Source organism: Camelina sativa, chromosome 11 (genome assembly GCF_030686135.1).
Source record: "Camelina sativa cultivar CO46 ecotype springtype chromosome 11, ASM3068613v1".
Classification (NCBI taxonomy): Eukaryota; Viridiplantae; Streptophyta; class Magnoliopsida; order Brassicales; family Brassicaceae; genus Camelina; species Camelina sativa.
Window position 1 is genome coordinate 17,703,061 of NC_141890.1, and position 22,543 is coordinate 17,725,603.

General features: G+C 37.7%; 5 protein-coding genes across 6 annotated transcripts; 2 read left to right on the forward strand and 3 right to left on the reverse strand.

The window, feature by feature from the left end:
• Positions 1-902: 902 nt before the first annotated feature.
• On the forward strand, positions 903-4,917 carry LOC104723780 (casein kinase 1-like protein 11). Of its 2 annotated transcripts, none has more exons than XM_010442186.3 (14): positions 903-1,538; positions 1,678-1,718; positions 1,931-2,000; positions 2,095-2,243; positions 2,347-2,442; positions 2,576-2,646; positions 2,941-3,002; positions 3,085-3,148; positions 3,241-3,325; positions 3,410-3,536; positions 3,625-3,698; positions 3,796-3,859; positions 4,094-4,230; positions 4,373-4,917. In XM_010442186.3, the coding sequence occupies exons 1-14, from the start codon at positions 1,463-1,465 to the stop codon at positions 4,622-4,624; spliced, it is 1,368 nt and encodes a 455-aa protein (XP_010440488.1). In that variant the 5' UTR covers positions 903-1,462; the 3' UTR covers positions 4,625-4,917. The 2 variants fall into 2 exon arrangements, with proteins under 2 accessions (XP_010440488.1, XP_010440489.1); XM_010442187.3 differs by having other exon boundaries at positions 909-1,538; positions 4,097-4,230.
• Positions 4,918-5,032: 115 nt separating this feature from the next.
• Positions 5,033-8,443, reverse strand: LOC104723782 (kinesin-like protein KIN-10A). The gene is made up of 6 exons (XM_010442188.3): positions 7,676-8,443; positions 7,418-7,573; positions 7,216-7,323; positions 7,000-7,110; positions 5,558-6,898; positions 5,033-5,463 (listed from the first exon to the last, which is right to left on the reverse strand). Exons 1-6 carry the CDS (start codon positions 8,282-8,284, stop codon positions 5,176-5,178), a joined length of 2,613 nt encoding a protein of 870 aa, XP_010440490.1. The 5' UTR covers positions 8,285-8,443; the 3' UTR covers positions 5,033-5,175.
• A 77-nt stretch (positions 8,444-8,520) lies between these two features.
• On the forward strand, positions 8,521-10,137 carry LOC104723783 (large ribosomal subunit protein eL42z/eL42y). The gene is made up of 4 exons (XM_010442189.3): positions 8,521-8,790; positions 9,382-9,561; positions 9,753-9,827; positions 9,911-10,137. Exons 1-4 carry the CDS (start codon positions 8,788-8,790, stop codon positions 9,968-9,970), a joined length of 318 nt encoding a protein of 105 aa, XP_010440491.2. The 5' UTR covers positions 8,521-8,787; the 3' UTR covers positions 9,971-10,137.
• Positions 10,138-11,177: 1,040 nt separating this feature from the next.
• On the reverse strand, positions 11,178-11,685 carry LOC104723784 (uncharacterized). The gene has a single exon (XM_010442190.3). The coding sequence runs from the start codon at positions 11,557-11,559 to the stop codon at positions 11,380-11,382; it is 180 nt and encodes a 59-aa protein (XP_010440492.1). The 5' UTR covers positions 11,560-11,685; the 3' UTR covers positions 11,178-11,379.
• A 2,342-nt stretch (positions 11,686-14,027) lies between these two features.
• Positions 14,028-14,782, reverse strand: LOC109127308 (agamous-like MADS-box protein AGL49). The gene is made up of 2 exons (XM_019231901.1): positions 14,633-14,782; positions 14,028-14,516 (listed from the first exon to the last, which is right to left on the reverse strand). Exons 1-2 carry the CDS (start codon positions 14,780-14,782, stop codon positions 14,028-14,030), a joined length of 639 nt encoding a protein of 212 aa, XP_019087446.1.
• Between the last annotated feature and the right edge of the window lie 7,761 nt (positions 14,783-22,543).

Here is a 22,543-nt window from a genome sequence, read left to right on the forward strand (position 1 = left end):
ATATTATGACAGAACAAACGGTCACAATTTTTCCGTCACAATATTCAGTTTTTCTTGTAGTGTCTTGCTCCTATATCTACCTGAACACATTAAAAGACTCGACAGTTTATTTCTTAAGGCCATATATAATAAAACTACTCATCAACAAAGTGTTCCATGTAATCAACGTTACCAGAACGTTCGGGAGACACAAGTAATGAAGTAAACGTGCATGCTTAAGTTAATGCTTAGCTTTCTGATTTTTTTTTTTTTTTTTTTTTTTTTTTTTTTTTACGAGAAACCTCTATTTATTCATAATAAGTTCGTGATACATAAACCATGACTGCTAAGTCATACAGTTTTTAAAACAAGAAATTAATACAGACAAATGCCCATATTACAATTAGAATAAAGTTGGTAATCGAATCTTTCGCTTCGGTTAGCTTCTTATCTCTTCACGATAGGACAACTAGCCACGCCCATGGTTCCCGCATCCACGAGTCCCGCGTCCACGATTCCCACGTCCCCGGTTACCCCTTCCTCGAGCATTAGAAGATTCTTGTATCTCCTTAGCTTTGATGGAAGGTTGAACCGGTCTTTCACGCAAAATTCGTTGTCCCAAGTGATTTGTGAAGGTTGAACCGGTCTTTCTGAATTGAATTGTTCAAAACTTTTTATTAAATAAGATCCTTTACACTTCCAAACATCTGTCCAAGATAGAGATCATAAACTAAACCCAAGTGATTTGTGCTAAAATGACAAATGTAGAACTTGTTTTTAGTATGGAGTTTTGCAAAAAAAAAAAAAAGACGAGTAAATAAATCTGTGAACACATATAGTATGTATATTTTTGCTCTTGTTGTTCTAGATCATTAATTGATGTTCATTAAGAGGTTAGTACTTAGTACGAAATTAGAATATTTGTCGTTAGAAAACCGAAAGAAATAAAAATGTGAAACCGTGCACGAAAACACCTAATTTGTTCTTTTACAAATCAAGATCCCTAATAGCTAAGATTTACGTTCAAGTTTGTCTCTCTCTTTCTTCTCTAACCCTTACACTTCCATACAATACAACATCTCTCTCACATTCACATAACAACAACAACAACATAATAATAATAGGCTAATACAAAATTTTCCCATATTCTTTTATTATTCTTTGTTTTCTTTGTTTCTCTTTTTCTTCCACAAATCTCCGCAAAATCTTCCCTCAAACTCAGATCCGATTCTTCCTTCATCCTTTTCTTTCTTCTAAATAGATTCTTCTTTCTTTCTCGCAGTTAAAAAGAAGACACTTTTCTTGCGAAAGTCCTCAACTTTCATATCAGCTTCAATCAATCCATCAATCCACTTGTGTTGTTTGTTAACTTGCTGATTTAGCTACTTGGGTTTGTTTTTTTTTGATTTGAACCCGTCTTTAAGTGTATATGGCGATTGGGTCTTACTGGTGAATTCAAAAAGAGAGAGATCGGAATCAAAAGATGGATCGTGTTATCGGCGGGAAGTTTAAGTTGGGTAGGAAGCTCGGAAGTGGATCCTTCGGGGAACTTTATTTAGGTACCAATCTTTTGACATCTTGAGAGTGTTCTTGCATTTGGGTTTTGTTTACTTGTTGCTAAAGTGTGAATTTTTAATCTTTGTTTTTTTTTTTTTTTTTTTTTTTTTTAATGTGTGTGTGTGAATTGTGATCATCTAGGGATCAATATCCAAACTGGAGAAGAAGTCGCTGTTAAGCTGGTAAATACTACGACTTTGTTTTCTTATTTTTTTTTCATTCAAATTTTGGAGATTTTTGAATACTGGATCCTACTGACTCTTGCAGTCTTTATATGTTTCTATGATTGTATCTGACAGTTTTTGTAAATACTTTTGAGTAAGACTAGTTTTGACTTCAAATCATACTTTACCTTACCGTTCATGTTTCTAAAAACGGTTCTCTTTGACACTAGGAACCTGTGAAGACGAGGCATCCTCAGTTGCAGTATGAATCGAAAATATATATGTTTCTTCAAGGAGAAAGTGAGTTGTGTTTCTTGGTTAGTTTGTGTAAAGTTTTTAGTTCCAACCCTCTATGACTCTGATGGCTTGACATGTTATCTTTATTTTCAAATAGCGGGTGTTCCCCATCTCAAATGGTTTGGAGTTGAGGGTGAATACAGTTGTATGGTTATCGACCTTCTTGGGCCTAGCTTGGAGGACTTGTTCAATTACTGCAAGCGAATATTTTCATTAAAATGTGTTCTAATGCTCGCAGATCAATTGGTAAGTGCTGAGTAATAATGGGTTTGCTCTTTATTTTATGATGTTAGGTTGGTCTTTGGGAACGCTGCTCATCTCTTCATTTGAATATGTTGTACCAATGCAGTTATGTAGAGTTGAGTACATGCATTCACGGGGTTTTCTTCACCGCGACATTAAACCAGACAACTTTTTGATGGGTCTTGGGCGAAAAGCAAACCAGGTAATCCTACTGTTTCAGCATGAGTTGGAGTATGTCTTGAAGGTTTCTTTTTAGAATAAATCTCTGTGTGATTCTTTGGATAGGACTAGTACGAAAGCCTTCTCTGTTTTACTGAATTAATTTTCATCCTCAGGTGTATATCATTGATTTTGGCCTTGCTAAAAAATACAAGGATCTTCAGACACAAAAGCATATACCATACAGGTGAGATCTGCAAATTCTTACCCTTCCTTTTCGGATATCAATGCTTACTGAATATTTTTGTCTAGGAACCTGTTGTAGATTTTTCTTAGATGATCTTCCGTGCCTATCCTATTACTGAAACACGAATTTTATGCTGCACGAGTGTTTTCTTATAGCACTCTCCCAGACCTTTGTGTTGGTGCGAGAATAGAAAATGTTCTCTATTCCTTACTGAGTTCAGGACCTGTGTTCGATATTTTCCTTTGTGCACTCTTCTTCCAGCTTGCTTTAGTAGAATTCCTTGTAATTTTGCAGGGAAAACAAGAATCTTACAGGAACTGCTCGGTATGCAAGTGTGAACACACACCTTGGGATTGGTAAGAGCTTCTTTCATCTCATACATCCGTGGATTTCTTGTCAGAAGCATTTAATAACTCTTGGCTTCACACTTGGTTACAGAGCAAAGTAGAAGAGATGATCTGGAATCACTTGGTTATGTGTTGATGTATTTTCTACGAGGAAGGTAGTGAAATTTCTTTGTTGCATACAGCTTATAACTTCTTAAAGAAAATGAAAATGAAAATCTTGAACTTGAGTTCATGTCTCCTGTCTCAGTCTTCCGTGGCAAGGTTTAAAAGCTGGTACGAAGAAGCAAAAGTATGACAAGATTAGTGAAAAGAAGATGCTTACTTCTGTAGAGGTACATCATTGTTAAGGTTTTATATGCAGATAATGTTTTAAGATGTCCAGTAGTTCTGACATAGCATGGTTTTATTTTTTGGAGACTCTTTGCAAGTCGTATCCATCAGAGTTCACCTCGTATTTCCATTACTGTCGATCATTGAGATTTGAGGACAAACCAGATTATTCATACCTGCGAAGACTTTTCAGGGACCTTTTCATTCGTGAAGGTTAAAACTTCTTACTGTGTTGGTTCTTTATTCCCGTAAGTATCATCCCTTGCTTTCTTGTACGTATTTGATGGAATGAAGTATGCAGGTTATCAGCTCGATTACGTGTTTGATTGGACAATCTCAAAATATCCTCAGCCTGGCTCTAGTTCGAGACCAAGGGTTAGTCTCATTTTTGATTTTACGTGTGAGAGCCACAATTAAGTTATCCAAAATCTTATCCTGCTATTGTTATCTATGTGTCTATCATTCATAACAGCCATCCCCAAGACCAGCATTGGACCCTCCAGGACCACCTGCAGAAAGAGCTGAAAAGCCTACAGGTACATTGATGTTCTCTGTCTCCAATATTGTAGGGACTAACTTAGTCCGGCTAATACCTTCAAAATATTTAAAATTGTCTTTTAGCTTGTATATTTTTGAGACTTGAGTGTTGACGATTTTGGGTGCTGAAAAACGTGTACTATTTCAACTGAACTTCAGATATTAATTTGTGTCCCACAAAATTTCTCAAATAGTGGAAGATCCCAAACAACTTAATTCCTTGTTCTGTGTAGTAGGACAGGACCTGGGAGGAAGATTTACAGGCGCACTTGAGGCATTCACCAGACGAAATGTTTCAAGCCAAGGCGCTCATGGTGACCGCTCTAGACACAGATCTTCTGATGATATACCTTCTTCTGCCAAAGAAGTGGTTAGTTTTTGCTGTTAATTCCCTCGCTGGCCATTCCTGTAGATCTATCATGAAAATTTCTCTACTTAATGTTAATTAAGTAGGAAATTTCTAAGGAATATGAGAAAGTTTGTCTGTTTTGATTTGTTGGCTTCACTTGCAGCACGAGTCTCGTAATGGAAGTACCTCAAAGAGAGGTGTGATATCAAGCAGCAGACCTGGCTCATCAGCGGAGCCAAGCGACAACCACTCAAGCCGACTATTTTCAAGTGGATCGCGCCATGCCACAACCCAACGGGTTCAACAGAGCTATGAATCCAAGCAAACATCTGCAGCTGCAAGGCCTGGGCATGAGGATGCCATTAGAAGCTTTGAGCTCCTCACCATTGGCGGCTCTGGGAAAAAGAGGAAATGAAAATAAGGAAGGAGAAGTTTGATGAGAGTGAAAAGACAACATTCCATGATGATGGCTCTGTCCTCTGAAAATAGGAAAGACATGTCCACGCGTTGTTTTAACCTTTGGAACAAGATGAGAGAAAGAAAGAGAGTTAATTACATTCTCCCAATCTCTCATTCTCTGTTTTTAAAAGAATCTGTTAATAAAGCATTAAAATGTAACTTCTTATGTGTACTTAACATTTTTCCTCCTCTGTTTTCTAAAACTTCGATATAGAATTAAAATGTGAAAGCCTATCTCGTCTTCTCCAACCTTGTGGCGTTCATAATAAATTTAAACTGTAATATACAAAACCAACGTAATTTACTAGTCATATTATGGTGAAATGAAGTTCTCAGACTTTGATGAAGATTCTGTTGACAAATCTTGGACAAAATAAGAAAATATATTTTGTCTGCATCTGCTGAAACATCCTAGAACATACATTTTGGTTACATAACTTTCTCAACACCGAGAAATAGGCAGAGGTCACATCATCTTTCAAAAGCACAGAAAATAAGAAATAGCGACTAATGTCTTCTAGTAGTGATGAACGGAGTGGAGCTGAGATGAGCTGCGAGATTGGGTGATGAAAATTCATCAACTTGGTGGCTGGGTGTCACTCTTGAGATGGGCGTAAATTGCATCTTGTTTTCTATGGGAGTTAGTGGAAGGGGGCTTGCCGGTGTAAGACTTTGAAGCTGTGAGCTCTTTCCCGGTCTCAAAGTAGCTAGGTAAGCATGTCCGTTGCAGAAAGGAAGGCTTGAAGCTTGCACTGTTGATTCTTTCTCCTTTGCCACTTGAGCTCCACATGGATCCTTCAAACATTGTAAAGAAACTGCATTTAGGATCAGAGCATAACAAACAGATAAATGTAAAGCTTTTTGTGCTTGTTAGTTACGGGTTTATTACCCCGAGCTTAAGGAAGGTAAAAGCTTGGTTATCAGATCCAAGGTAGATCTCAATAAGCTTCCTCAAGTCAGCTAGTGTTGCATCCTTTGTAACTCTGAGTGTTGTTATGAGCTTTCGAGGGTTATCAGCAGTTGTTTCCCATTTAACATAGATATCTATTTGACCGTCTTTCCTTTCATCGACTGAGATATTGTTTTCCTTTGCTTCTTCTAGTGTTAGTGCTTCAGCCTTATTCGTTGTAGAAAACAACTGACTGTCTTTCTTATCAAGTGGTGCATCATTATTGGCTTGATCCTCCTCATGTCCACCGTGTTGTGACAGCTCTCTCTGATTGCCACAAAGGGTGAAAATGTTTTGAATTCTCAACCTTCTTGACGAGGCTGATTCTTTGTCATCTGCACTGTTGAAGCAGTTCTCTTTACCCACACCTTCAGAGTTGAAACTAGGCATTGGTGTTGTTATTAAGCAGATGCTTTTATCCTCAACTATCACTTTTTCTTCCTCTTCTTCAACCTCTTCTTCTTCAAAGACAGTGCTCAAGCATACCCGGTCAGGGAACATCTGCGTTACCATATTCTCTGCAGGTTTTGGTTGCAAAATGTTAGCGAAATTGCTGCTAATTGTGTTGCTGGATTGGTGTGAAACCCCCCAGAGTTGCTTGACTGGTTCTGGTTCACCCATGTCAAGGTCCATTGACTTCACCATACCAGGATCATCATCAGAGTAAAGACTCCTGAGTCTTTTGGCAAACCCGCTAGTTTCATCAACACTTCCTCCATCCCTTGAGCGCCGGAACTCAACCTCAATTTCCTCTAAACGTCTCCTCATCATCTCCAGTTCCTCTTGTTGCTGCACAATCCTTTCCTCCATTCTCCTTCTCTCCATCTCAACAAATTCCTCAGCCATTCTTCTGCATTCCTCGAGTTTCTTCTCTAGTTCCGATTTCACAAGTTGGGTTCTTTCGTTTACTTTTTCATTTATCTCCTCTTCATTGGTAGCAATTGCTTCCTTTCGTGTTAATAGGGATCGTAAAGCAGCAATTTCCTCTTCCTTCTTCTTCAGCTGCTTTTGTGCATCATTCCTTTCTTTTTCTTGTTGCTTCTTCTCAGACTGGAGTTTCAGAATAAACTCATCCATTGCAGCTATTCTTGATCCCAAAATAACAGCAGAAGCAGACTCATCACCCCCATTCTTGTCTTTGTTTGGAGTATGAGACCCACGAACTATGCACTTTGCTTTTGCTCCATACTCAAGAGTACAGAGAGTCTTGTGCATTTCCTTTGGATCAGGGCTAGCACACAGAATCATAAGAATCTTTGACTTGTCATCTTCAAAGGAGTCCTGCATCCAGAAAAAATAGATTAACACTAAATATATCTCCAAGTTAACTAAGCAGCCACAGACATCTTCCTGAGGAGTAAACAATAGAACACAATTTTCACCTGGAGGAGCATGGTAAGCTTGCTGTCTCTAAAGGGTACGTGAGAGTCTCCATTTGCTATAGACTCCACAACACGCTTCAGAGCAATATTTCCCTGATTGATCTTAGCTGTCTGTTGTAGAGAGAGAGATAAGTCAGTTGATATTCATAACTAAACTACTTTGGTAGAATCAAATGGATTGAGAGAGGCTAGGCTATAAAAAATGCAAAACATTACTTGCATCTTTGCTTCAAATCCGGTCTGCCCAGCTTGGTCTATATTCTCTGAACCAGCCATGTCAACAAGCATCAGTCTTCCCCCAACAGTTGGCACATCAAGTACGATCTACAGACGGAAACAATAACACTTGTAAGCTTCAGAAACAGGCATAAGTTGTATAGATATATATGATGATCCAATCAAGAAGAATCGTTCGTACAATGCAGTGACTCCTGGAACTTCGTTCATTGCAAAGAGTACTTTTTACAATCCTCCGTTTCTCCACTTTCACAATTTCTTTAGAAATCTTTCCAGCCTCTGTCCCTGAAATAAAGGTCGCATTTTTTGCCTTTTTCCCCATTACTTCAAGCCTAACCTGTAGACACACAACAAATTACAAAAACCTTTCAATATTGACCCAATTCCAAGTCAGAAACTACGAACTCCAGAGAATGGTAATGAAAAAAAAGAAACTTACTTTGGTGCTTCCTCCCTTAGGCCAACCAATACCTAAATTGTTACTACTGTTAGTGGAAAGAAGATCATAAATCTCTTCATTATAAACCTCCAAGACAGTGACTTGAACAAAAGTAACACCATCTTGATCAGAATCACCCAAAATATCCCTCAACGAACGATACACGATCCCAGGCTGCTTCGCACAACCAAACATCGTATGACTCTTCCCCGCACCAGTTGGTCCATACATCATGATCGTGCATTTATTCCCAACCTTGACACCTTTGATCCTCTCTTCAATAAACTTCTTGTAAAAGTCTTCAATACCTTCTTCCTCCGAGAAAGAAACACCATCTAGTGTGAAATCTCTGTACCCAACATCAGCTCTGACTCTTAGCGTTTGGTTATCTGGGTTAACCTGCAAGATCGAAGCTGATCTCTCTTTCCGATCTGGGTAATCACGGATCCGTCCGATTACTTCGACTGGATGCTCCGGTGGAGTTGGGTCTTTGGATCCATCTGGGTTTGTGGGTTTTGAGTGGAAATTGAGGCGTTGCTTGGTTTGTGGAGTTCTGATTACAGTGTATGGGGTTTGATTCGATCTTGAAGATGACGGCGTCGGTGCCATTGTTGAAGAAATTTTCAAGATTTAGATAGATTGAAATTGAAAAAATTGGGGATTTTGAGATTCAGAGAGCGTTAGAGTAGAGAGAGAGAGAGAGAGAGAGAGAGTGAAATTGAAAAGGGGATTTAGGGTTTTGTGATTCACGAGGTTTGAATTTTGAACAAAGAAAGAAAGAATCAAATATAACCGTTGTGTGTATGTATAATATCTAAACGGCTAGCTTTGGTCTCACGGGGCCAGTGTGATTTGATTGATGTAAAAGTAATAATATTTTCGGCAAAGTAAAATATAGTATTTATTCTCTTTCTGAAAAAGGTAAGTAAGATTTTGATATGGGCCTGATTGTTTATTACGTGAGTGGGCTTTCTTAATTTATGAAGGCCCAAAGTTTGTAGGATTAGGGTTTTCACTCAAAGTCTCTCTTATAAACTCCGCTCCTTTGAGATAATTTGTGGTTTTGGAGCAGTGGGGAAGACGACGGCACCGAGCTTCACCGAAGAGCGAAAATGGTGACTCTCTTCTCTCTCTCTTTCTTTAGATTTCTCTTAGGTTAGGCTGAGACTTAGTATTTCCGTAGAGTTTTTATTTGGTTGCTGATTTATGTAGATTTAGAACAATCGAAAATACTTGTTTTTAGATCTGTTTTGTGTTTGTTTTTGCATCCGAAATCGAGTATTATCGGAGTCTATAATGCTCAGTTTTAGAATCGGTTGTGTTGTTGCCTTTCTTTGTTGTACTTTGAGGATTTGATTCACTTCGTCTCTGTGAAGAGCAGAGCATCAGAAATGATGTAACGTCGTGCATTTGTTATGCAATTCAGTTCTGTTTTTTAGGGGAATTTGGAAATTTGTATGTTCATTTGAAGGGTTTGTAATTTGGATTCACAAACTGTTTACTGACGAGTTGAGTAGTCAGTTCGTATTGTAGCAATCAGTTCTGAATGATTTAGGAGAATGAGGAATTTTTATTAATGCATTGTAGTGTTCAAACTTAAGGGCGTATGTGAATTCTGTTTTATGATGGTAATCAATTCTGTATGTTGTTTAAACCATTTCTTGTGGTAGTTTAACTCAAAAAGGGTTTGGTTTTTTGTGTCTTAGGTGAACATTCCTAAAACTAAGAACACCTACTGCAAGAACAAGGAATGCAAGAAGCATACCTTGCACAAGGTGACCCAGTATAAGAAGGGTAAAGACAGTCTCGCTGCCCAGGGAAAGCGTCGTTATGACCGCAAGCAATCTGGGTATGGAGGTCAGACCAAGCCCGTCTTCCACAAGAAGGTAACACTAAAGAGACAACAATGCTCTGATTCACATTTGATTTGCCTTATTTTGATCCCTAATTGCAGTCTGAGAGCCAATGTAGGAGTTGAGATTTTACTCTGTGAAATATGTTTCAGTTAATCATGTGAAATTCTTGTAGGAATGATCTGTTACTTTGCCTGCTAATCATTTGTTTTTCTTTGGAACAGGCTAAGACAACCAAGAAGATTGTCCTGAGGCTTCAGTGCCAAAGTTGCAAGCATTTCTCCCAACGCCCTATTAAGGTAATGTCCGAGACATTCTTTATCTTTGTTAAACGCTTACTGTCTCATCAGCTCTATTTCTTACATCTGTGTGGGTTTTGCAGAGGTGCAAGCACTTTGAGATCGGTGGAGACAAGAAGGGAAAGGGAACATCTCTCTTTTAAGTTGTTTCATCTATCTTCTTTTCTCTTTTGTTTGGTACCTGTCTTGCTTCTTTTCGATACTTAGATACACTTTGAAACTACCAGAAATGGTTGTGGTGTTTAATTTTTTAGGACAGTATCGTATGAATTTCTTTTATCTTTTAATTTTATGAACCAATCTTTCTTCACTTTGTTTTCAGTTGAATTCTTTAGAACGTATAACAAAAATGTCTAAGCTTTAAAAAGTTATTGCACTCTAAGACTGCTAATCAAATGACCTTAAATAATTGTTGTGTGGTAATAACATTTTGATCCTATATTAGAGCTAGGCATTAGGTGAGATAAGCAGAGATCGAGTTCAAGATATACGATATAAGCACCGGCTGTATGTTTTGAAATTTACTAATCAGAGAGATAAAAAATTTGGTAATCAGCGTACACCATTAAAAAGTTAAATTTTCAGCACATTAACTTCCTCATGTGCAGATGTGTTTAAAGTGTATTTACTACATAACAAACTTGTCCTTTTTATTTTGTGTGTTAAATGGTGTTCTAATATATTTCTTCTGTACCTATGTTAAATCATTTTTTCTGGACACCCAAAATTCAAGTAGTTCTGTTCTCTGTGTGTACATATTTCTCGCTGACAGAATTTGCAACGCTAATATCTGCAAGAAGTGGTAACAATTCTACTCGATAGTAAAATACACTACCGAATGTAACTCAAAGTTTTAATATTGTATGAAAGAAGAAGAGAGTGAAATATATATGAATTCAATAAATCTACTTGCATTTCATAAGTGATCTATGATCTATTAGGTAATATACATAAACTGAATGTTAATAATACCTTACAAGTTAAATACTAATAATGATCGTCAGTGAGAATATATATATATAGGTGACACTACATTGTTTTCAAACCTTAGTAAGGGGTGAAAAATAGTATGATAAACAGAGACAAAGAGAGTAAGGAAAACTGGTTTTTAGTTTACTAATAACTAATCCTTGGCATTTGAGCCAAAAACATCATTGGCATTTTTGGCATTGTTGCTTTCATTTCAGGGTCTGAAGAATCTCCACAGAAACTTATTAAATAAAAGCAGAAATACGCCATTGAGAACGTCAGTAAATGCAGCCATAAACAGAAAACTCTCACTTGGTGGTGACATGCTTAACCAAAGCTTAAAACCTGATAAGGCCACACTCAATGGCAAAAACAGTAGAATAGTAACTATTTTGATGTTTATTATACCGAATCCGAACGTAGTACGGATAAATACTACGGAGTAGTATACATATAATTCATAGATCATAGATAGAATACACTATTTTTTCTACAAATGTATAATCAACAACATAGATAAATGCAGTCTACATACTGCATAAAAAGTACATGATTATCATAAGAGAGGGATCGATCGAAACTTTCACTTAGAAGCAAAATGGAGATAGAGAAACACAAACAGCAGTACGACCGGGAACACCAAGAGGAGTGGAGGAGATGGAGGAGCCACAGGCCCCATCATCAACGGAGCGAACAATAAGATGAGTGCAACGACAACAACTGCCAGAACCGAACCCATCCCGAATCCAAACTCATTCGCCATTTTCTTCTTTTTTTTTTTTTTTTTCGAAATGATAAGTCAATTCTGTTTTTGTCTCAAACTGGAGAAGCTATATAAACATAATCGGACATCAAATCTACGGTTGTGTTCGTTTCCCCAAGAATTAGAGACAACGTTTCGTATAAAAAAAATGCATGAATGAAAAACACAACACAAAACCTTTCACGTTTTAATAACCAACTATAACCTCTCCAATACGGTGCGTTTCGTTGTGTTTTGTGGTATTGCCACCTTTAACGCAGCGTTTCGCATCGCATCGACGTGTAGTAACAGAACTCATTCCAAAAACATCTTCACATGTTTCAAAAGGCCATGATTCTGTTGAGTCCAACAAGGCAGTAAATTAAATGTTGAAGAAAAGCCCTCAGCTCCTGTTGAGGAGAATGCAATAGCTCTAGAGTTCTTGGCCTCACTTGACAAGGAAAATGTCACATCTTTGAGTGACCAGAAAATCTCTGGAAGTGCAGGAAATGGATAGAGAGGAACCGTTAAAGGAATAAGATGCTTCAAAATGCGACGACACGAACTTCACCGAAGAGCGAAGATGGTGACTCTCTTCTCTCTTTCTTTCTTTAGATTTCTCCTATAGTTTGTCTTTGGTCGCTGATGTATGTAGGTTTAGATCTGTTTTGTGTTTGTTTCTGGTTTTGCATCTGAAATCGAGTATTATTAGAGTCTATAATGCTCAGTCTTTGAATCGGTTGTGTTGTTGCCTTTCTTTGTTGTACTTTGAGGATTTGATCCACTTCGTCTCTGTGAAGATGTTAAGGTCCCAATCAGAGTTTATAAGAACACAAGACTTTAACTATTTTTCTTCATATTTTCCCTTTTGATTTACATCGACGTATATATAGAAAAACACAATACGAGATTTGTATCTATCTAGTTCCTAGATACAAGGTGATGATAACCATAAAAACAAAACGATAAAGACCTAAACCAATAGCTAGGATTAAGGAGTCTCGTACGTATGGGCCGTTCACGACACATGAACCCATCAGAAGAGCAGAGCATCAGAAATGATGTAACGTCGTGCATTTGTTATGCAATTCAGTTCTGATTTTTAGGGGAATTTGGTAATATGTATGTTCATTTGAAGGGTTTGTAATTTTAGGAATCACAAACTGTTTATTGACTAGTTCAGTAGCCAGATCGTATTGTAGCAATCAGTTCTGAATGATTTAGGAGAAAGGAAGCTTTATTAATACATTGAAGTGTTTAAACTTAAGGGCGTATGTGGGTTCTGTTTTATGATGGTAATCAGTTCTGTATGTTGTTCAAACCATTTCTTGTGGTAGTTTAACTCGAAAGGGTTTGGTTTTTAGTGTCTTAGGTGAACATTCCTAAAACTAAGAACACCTACTGCAAAAACAAGGAATGCAAGAAGCATACCTTGCACAAGGTGACGCAGTATAAGAAGGGTAAAGACAGTCTTGCTGCCCAGGGAAAGCGTCGTTATGACCGCAAACAATCTGGTTATGGAGGTCAGACCAAGCCCGTCTTCCACAAGAAGGTAACACAAAAGCAACAATGATACTCTGATTCAGATTTGATTCGCCTTATTTTGATCTGTAATTACAGTCTGAGAACCAATATAGGAGTTGAGATTTGCCTGTGTGAAATATGCTCAGTTCTATAACCATGTGAAATTCTTATAGGAATGATCTTTTACTTCGCCTGTGCTAATCATTTGTATTTCTTTGCAACAAGCTAAGACAACCAAGAAGATTGTCCTGAGGCTTCAGTGCTAAAGCTGCAAACATTTCTCCCAACGCCCTATTAAGGTAATGTGTGAGACATTCATTATCGTTGTTAAACACTCCTTTGGTATCGGTTCTGAGCCATTTGTGTGTTTCTATTTCTTTGCAGAGGTGCAAGCACTTTAAGATCGGTGGAGACAAGAAGGGAAAAGGGAAAGATATCACACTCAAAGATAGCTAATAATCAAAAGACCATAAATACATCCTGTGGCGTAATAATATTTTGATCCTATATTTGGTAGATAAAATTCTGCAACACAAAAGTCAAGTAGTTCTGTTCTGTGTAAATATTTCTCGCTGACAGAATTTGCAACGCTAATATCTGCAGTAAGTGGCAACAATTCTACTCGATTGTAACATACACATCTGAATATAACTCAAAGTTTCAATATTGTAGGAAAGAAAAAGAGAGTAAAATATATATATGAATCCAATATACATAAACTGAATGTTATTAATACCTTGTGATAAGGTGGAAGAAGCAATTGCAGAAGAGATGACATAGTGATTGAGAGATTTCATTCATTATCAATTCATAATAAAACAAGGGGAAAGAAGTACAAAACTTGACAAACATGGATTTGCGTTGGAGAAAAACATACAAGTTAAGATAATCATCGACACTGAGAATATATATATAGGTGGTGAAGTACATTGTTGTCAAACCCTAGTTGATCGTGTTGTCATAATCTAGAAGACGGATCCTAAGTTATCTGCTATGACCGGTGTTTGGTAAGTGCTCGACATAAAAGAATCAGTGGGAAGTGGATCGTAGCCAGGAAATAGTGAAGAAAACTCCAAATCCATCGGACAAAGATCCCAAACACCATCGACCCCAAAATTATCTGTGGGCGGCACCGGAAAATAATCGCCGAACGTAAAAGGATCCAACAGAGAAGAATCAGAAACACCGACATCCGTGAAAGCAGCATAAGATCCCAAACTGGAATCAGTTTCGTGGTAGCCAGGGAACTCGTCAAACCCTAATCGATCTTCCGGCATCATAGCCACGTTACAATTTTCTGAAACCCTAATATGATCATGATCTTCTTCCGTCTCCTTCGGCTTAGGTTTCTTCGAGTCGCCTCTTCTTAACATACTTGTCTTTAGTTGCTTGATTTCAACTAGGTGAGAGCTAAGCTTATCGATATGTCTCCTCAAATCCTCACCCGACAAACCCTTGATATCAGAGACGAAGTCGTAAAGATCGCAAGCGTGATTCTTTCTCTTCTGATCGCTTAACGCATTGAACTTTCTGTTAGGGCTTGTGGGTTATCTTGAGGCTCGGGCCAGACTTGGAGATCGTTGTTGGGGCCGTAACAGATGAATCCGACAGAGTTGCCGCATAGAACAGAGAGCTCTGTCGCTTTCTTCTTAAAGCCTGGAAACTTCTTTTTGAAAAACTTCTTCTTCGAATCATCAAACTTGTTACGAGGAGGAGCCATCGTATTCAGATTTGAGAGAGAGGAAAAAAAAGTAATCTTTCGATGTATGAGAACTTTATATATATTCTTTTTGTTTCGAACCAATATATGGAATGTCGAAACTTCTCTCTAGGTTTTGTATTTTACTTATGTTACATATAAACTAGAGGAATCTCCGGGCTACGCCCGATATAATTCTAACATTTCTTATTTCTAGAATTCTTTTATTTTCATTATTTTTCTTTTTGAATCACGTGAGAGTATAATAACAATTTGACAAAAATAACCTACAGTATGTGGTACTATGTTTTGTGTATAATTTTTCTTTAGCAATTAATATTTAAAATTTGTAAATATTAGTTTTCACTCCTTTCGATTGGTGTAAATACTTTTTAATTCATGTAAGTTTTTTGTAGTCTATTTAAAATGTAATGAATTGTAATATGGGTATTGTGAATTAATTTAATTTTCATAAAGTATATTAGTTTCAGTTTTTCCCACTTCTGTAGTTATCTCTACTTCATTTTTTATATACTACACCAGTACACCACATATCAAGTCTTCTTTTGTAAATGAATTATACGTTACAGTTGTTACAAAAATTCCCTACACAATATCTTTGAATTATAATTGTCACAATTGTTAGACCATGATTGTAAATGATGTCAAGTCTCTCTCAACTTTGAGACAGTATCTTTGAATTACAGTAAAACCTCTATAAATTAATAAAGTCGAGACCATGCAATTTTATAAATTTATAGAGGTTTTAATTTATCGATAAATTAATAATTATTAATTTATCTATAAATTAATAAAATATTAATTTATGAAGAGATTTTTTTCATTTTTATTTTGAAATTTTCTTATTACAAAATAAAATACTTTTGTTACCATTCATATTTTTAAAAGAATTTTCTTAATTTATAATCTTGGTTATCGTAATAGGATGAATATCAACTATTTAATAGATTATCTAGGTAAAAATGAGAAATGTTAGAAGTTTAGAGTTTAGAAAAGATTGTTACTACTATCCTTCATGGTAATTATGAAGGCGCAAAAGATATTGCGGTACCTTTAAAACCAATTACTAAAGAAGCAATTATCGCATCTATGACTCTTCATAATTTATGGATGCGATTTTAAAATACAACAATGAAAAAATTAGAGAAGAGCTCCAACAAGAATGCAAATTCAAAAATAGACAAACAACAATAGAATCATATTTCACTAGATATTTTTAGATATATAGTTTATATGATTATTATTTTATGATATTGTTGGGACCATATTTTTACATAAGATTTCCAAAAAAAATATTATTTTATTATTTTATCGAAATGTGTCATTTTTTACACCGACCCAATTCGGGACTGAAAGAATTTATTAATTTATAGCGAGTATTAATTTATGGAGGTTCTATTGTACATATCTTTCGGCATAAACTATCTTACTATCTTCGTACGTACATCTGTGTGAATTTTCTTCTGTCTTGTCAATCTCTTTGAATTATGTTACCAACACTCCTTGTCATCTCTCCGCCACTGGGATCGCCTCTTGTCCTTATCCATACTGTTGATTACAATACCTTACCTATCATCTAGAATTTGATTTTCTATGTTATCTTTAGTTATCACGATTATACAAAATTGATCATAAGTATGCATGTAACAAAGGTTGGAATTGGATATATCCAAAAAACTGAGAATATATCACTATAGATTGCATTGAAGAATCCATATCAATACTCACCCCCTTTTATTAGTAAGTAATTTGTTTCGACCTCAATTTTTATCCGATATATATAGTGAGAACGTTTAACTACATTACTAACTTATCTAAGCCTAATTCATGTGCAAATTCCTTTAAATTAATGTGTTTTTTGAATAGTCATCTTAAATACTTATTATTTTTCTATTTAATATGATCATTTATTTGAAATGAACAATTTTCGATATGGTATGAATTCGATTGGAAAAAGGTAAAATGGATTTTATGTGTGAGAGGGTTTCCAAAGATACTAAAATTCGACACTCAATTCCGAATAAGCTTTATTTATTTTTTTAAACATGTTAGTTAATTGGATGGTGTTCAATATATGTACACTAAAATGCTATATTCTTAGTTAATTGGAAACTTCTTTTTGAAAAACTTCTTCTTCTTCAAATCAACATCAGAGAACGGAGCCATCGCGTAAAGTAGAAAAAAGTTCGATCGTAATGTAATGAAGCAAGAACCTACTATATAATGACGAAGCAAGAACCTATATAACGACTAGGAGCGAAAAAGACTTAAACATGTGCATTGAGTTTTTCATCACTAAAAAAAAAATAAGGTAAGTTTCGATTGTAAGAGAAGGCATGGCTTATATGGTACTATAATAATATATATATAGAGACGCTCTCTCTCTCTCTCAATCCCCGAACAACGATACGATACAGCCTACCAGATCTTTTTCTAAGATCTCGTATTTTTCTTTTTTTGTTTCCAACTTTTTTTTTGTTTAGTTTTATTATAATTAATTGAATTCCAAGGGTGTAATTATGATGTGAAAAAGGATTAATTTTTTTCTTCAATTTACTGTTAAAAATTATTATATACAATATGTAAGCTAATTTCTATTTTTCTGGTTTATGGTGATTGCTAACCGTAACCGGTTTATGGAATAGTGGAATTTGTTCCTTACTTGCGACTTGCGAGTTGCGAGCATGGGAAATATTACTAGGCCATGACCCACTTGGTTAAGTCTTTTTTTCTAATATTACCCAATGTAATAACATTTTACCTAAATTGTTCTTCTTCTATACACTACTAGTATTTCATCCCGTATGCAATATAAATTTGTTTAATTGTTGCCAATTTGTATTGCACTTATTATGTTACATATAAATTTGTTTCGACCTCGATCTTTATCTGATACATATAGTGAGAATGGTTTAACTACATTACTAACTTATCTAAGCCTAATTGTGCGAATTATTTCACAAAAATTTCCTTTAAATTAACATGTTTTTTTGAATAGTAATCTTAAATACTTATTTATTTTTTCAATTTTATATGATCATTTATTTGAAATAGACAATTTTCGATTTTGTAACATCCGCAAACCAAAACTATGCGTTTTGGGGTGGATATCGATTGACACCAAGGGTAGTGTCGATCGACACCATTAATTTTTGGTTCGACCAGTTCGATTTAATTATCGATTTGGGTTGATTTGGTTTAAAGAAAACCATTGAACCAAGATATTTAAGTGGATTGTCGACAAAAGGGTTTCGTAAAGTGGTTTTCTGTCGCCGCTTAGAGATTTTTGAGAGAAAAGAGAGAAAAGAAGCGTTCTTGAGTTTTTGGGAAAATTGGTGAGATTTCTTAGCTGTTCTTGAGAGATCTGAAGCTAGGAAGGTGTTAGAAGCTTGCTGGGAGTGTAAGATTCGTCATTGTTGGTCAGAAACTTCCTGCAAAGAGGTGAGTGCATGACCATGGCTTATCTAAGTCTGAGATTTCCTTTGTCTTGCTTGTTTGGTGTTGTTTGTGGTGTTTTCTTGCTTTTTATGGTTGCTATAAGGTTCCTACGGATTCATATGGCTTTGGGAATGAGTATTGGACGGATTGGAGGAGATGGGAAGCGAGATTCGACCCTCGGCTTCGAGCAGTTCGCGATTGCAGAGTCAGTGTCGATCAACACCAGGAGGGTGTCGGTCGACACCAGTGAGCAGCATCGGTCGACACTGTGGGGTAGTGTCGGTCGACACCAAGTGCCAGACACCTCCCTTCCAGCGAGACTATGTTTGCTTCCTGGTTTTTTTGCTTTGTTTGTTGACTGTTTAGACATTGGTATCTCAGTTGATTGTGTGTATAATAGCCCAGTAGATAGGAGGTTTGTCTTACTGAGTGTTTATCAAATACTCATGCATCTCAATTTGTGTTTGTGGTGCAGGTAAAGGCAAAGTGTAATCGTGGAATCAAGGCAATGAAGAGGAGGATGTTCTAGGGACTTGATTGATTGTTGTATGGCTTTGCTAGGTTGCTAGAGTTGGGTCAATAGAACATTGCTAGGTTGCTGGTTTTATGTTTTTTGATGTTTGATTATTGGTTAATTGTTATACTTTAATATTGGTTATTTATTATTGGATATTTATTGGTTAATGTTATCGTTTCTGTTATTGGTTAAGGTGACTAGTGAGTATGAGACCACTAGTTGTAGAGTATTTATTATTATTATTATTATTATTATTATTATTATTATTATTATTATTATTATTATTATTATTATTATTATTATTATTATTATTATTATTATTATTATTATTATTATTATTATTATTATTATTAATATTATTCTTCTTCTTCTTCTTCTTCTTCTTCTTCTTCTTCTTCTTATTATTATTATTATTATTATTATTATTATTATTATTATTATTATTATTATTATTTAAAAAACGGGGCGAGTCGTTTCATTTTGGTATCAGAGCCCTTACGGTTCTAGGTTTGGGTTTACTAGGTTTTGTGCTGTAGATGTTTGGGATTTGCATGCTTTGATTGATTATGTTAGTTAGTCAATTGTATGTGACATGGAGTTCTAGAACATCCTCTTCGAGCCTACTGTGTGATTCCACGGTGAGTTTATGTTTCTGTGTTCTGTTTAAATTGTTTGCTTAGTCTTCTGTTCATGGTAGTGCAGATGGTTAGAGAAGATGTTGTTGCTGGTCGTGGTCGAGGACGAGGTCGTAGTCGTGGTCGTGGTAGGGGCAAAGTCCCATCAGTTAGTGATATTGTGGACAAGAGTGTGACAACTGAGGGTGTTGGTGAGTCGCAGGGTATTCAGGAGGATTCCATGAGTGTGGCCAGAGAGGGCAGTGTTGGTGCTTGAGAGGCCGGTGATGCTAGGGTTCCAGGTGTCGGAGTCCCAGCAGGTGGAGTTCTTGGAGTTGATATTGCGGGCTTGCTATCACAGGTTTTAGAGCGGTTGCCAGCAGTGGTACCGGTTCAGGCTCAGGTAGTGCCACCAGTGGTGACGAAGGAGCAGCAGCCAGTGGCTGCGGATGTGGGAGCACATGGTCGTTATGTGTCTATGCTGAGAGAGATGGGTAACATTGATACTGTGCGGTTTTCAGGTGGTACAGATCCTACTGCTGCAGATGCGTGGAGGACGAGTGTGGAACGTAAATTCCAGACTCTGAGATGTCCTGAGGAGTTTTGGGTGGACATAGGGATCCACAATTCGATTGGTGATGCTCAGGTGTGGTGAGATCAGTGGCTGCTAGGAGAGTGCAAAAGGAGATGACTTGGGCTGACTTCGTGGAGGAGTTCAACCGCAAGTAATTTCCGAGAGAGGCATTGGACTGGTTGGAGGTGCAGTTCCTTCAGTTATCTCAAGGGACACGGTCAGTGCGGGAGCTGGACTTGGAGTTCAGTTGACTTCTATCTTATGGGGGTCGGGCTATGCAGTCTGAGGAGGTCCAGATCAAGAGGTTTTTGAGGGCTCTTCGTGATGACTTGAGGGTCTATTGTAGAGGATGGATTTATACTACGCGTGCAGAGTTGGTTGAGACTGCAGCAAAAATTGAGGAGGATATCCGGGCACAGGCAGTGACGGTTAGTCCAGCGGTGCATCATAGGAAGGCTCATTATCAGGGAGGTTCTAGCAAGGGCGACAAGCCTGCGCAGGGAACCAAGAGGAAGTGGGAGGCTACGTAGAGACCGAGTGGTGCAGGGTGCTGTGGGTGTGGGAGCATGGATCACAAGGTAGCTAGCTTCCCCAGAGAAGTGCCCCGACGACAGTGGTTCGTGTTTGCTATCATTGTAGGGAGCCTGGATACATTAAGCCCAAGTGTCCTATGTTGCAGCAGATGGCAGTGGCAGCGGTGCAACATGTGGTGAAGCCTGGGGTGCAGCAGGTAGCATGGATTGAGCAGGCGCCATGGGTGTACACCACGGTCGAGACTGGTGGAACCAGTGCCAGGGCGATCACATGTATAATTTCTGGTACTTAAACTTTGTGAATTTTAGTAGGTTCAAATTTTATGTTTTGCATGTGATAAAGTTTTAGGTTCTCAACAAATGGAGTTTTTGTAGGGATCTTGTTGGTGGGAGGGTTTAAGTCCCATGTTATGTTTGATTCTGGATCTACTCATAGCTTCATTACTCCGGAGTGTGTAGAGAGAGCTGATCTTAGAGGAGATTCGGGGCAACGTACATGAGTTGTCTGAGTTGCGGGAGGCAAGTTTCTGAGAGTCATTGGACGAGCTAGGGCAGTTAATATTTAGATTGCGGGAGAGTCATGGCCAGCGAATTTGCTTATCAGTCCAGTGGATTTGTATGATGTTATTCTCGGGATGGATTGGTTACATCGGCATATGGTTCATCTGGATTGCCATCGGGGCAGAGTGGAGTTTGAGCGTCCAAGAGGGAAGTTGGTTTTTCAGGGGATTAGACCGACTTCGGGGAGTCTCGTGATCTCGGCCATGCAGGCTGGGAAGATGATCGAGAAGGGAAGTGAGGCTTATTTGGTCACTATATCGATGCCAGAGTGAGTAGGGCAGTTTACGGTTAGTGGTATTCAGGTTATTGAGGAGTTTAAGGATGTGTTCCAGTTGTTACAGGGGTTACCACCATCTCGGTCTGATCCTTTCAAGATTGAACTGGAATCAGGTATGACACCGTTATCCAAGTCTCATTACATGATGGCTCCAGCAGAGATGGCGGAGGTGAAGAAGCAGTTGGAGGATCTGTTGAGCAAGGGATTCATCCGTCCTAGTGTATCACCGTGGGAGAACCATTGTTATTTGTTAAGAAGAAGGATGGGAGTTTCCGCTTGTGTATTGATTATCGGGGTTTGAACCGGGTCACTGTGTAGAACAAGTACCCTCTTCTCAAGATCGATGAGTTGTTGGATTAGTTGAGAGGTGCTACTTGGTTCTCCAAGATAGACCTGGCGTCGGGTTATCATTAGATTCCGATAGATGAGGCAGATGTGAGGAAGACTGCGTTAAAGACGAGGTATGGGCATTATGATTTTGTAGTGATGCCGTTTCGTTTGACTAACGCGCCAACAACTTTTATGAGATTGATGAACAGCGTGTTCCAGAAGTTTCTAAACGTGTCTGCCATCATTTTCATCGACAATATCCTAGTATTTTATAAGAATCCAGAGGAGCATGCAATACATTTGAGGGCAGTTCTACAAAAGCTGCGGGAGCAGAAGTTGTTTGCTAAGTTGAGCAAATGCAATTTTTGGCAGCGTGAGATGGGATTTCTGGGTCATATTTTTTCTGCAGAGAGGGTTTTTATAGATCTGGAGAAGATTCAGGCTATCAGGGATTGTCCTAGACCGCATAATGCCACAGAGATCAGGAGTTTCCTTGGTTTGGCAGGTTATTACAGGAGATTTGTGCAGGGATTTGCAAGCAAGGCACGTCCTATGACTAAGTTGACGGGGAAGGATGTTCCTTTTGTTTGGTCACAGGAGTGTGAGGAGGGCTTTGCAAGCATGAAGGAGATATTGTCTACTACGCCAGTATTGCCTTTGCTTGAGCAGGGAGAACCCTATGTGGTTTATACAGATGCATCCAGAGTTGGTTTGGGGTGTGTGTTGATGCAGCATGGGAAGGTGATTGCCTACGCTTCACGGCAGTTGCGGAAGCATGAGGACAACTATCCTACTAATGATTTGGAGATGGCTGCTATAGTTTTTGCCTTGAAGATTTGGAGATCTTATCTCTATGGTGCAAAAGAGCCTGAAGTATATATTCACTCAGCTTGAGCTGAACTTGAGGCAGAGGCGGT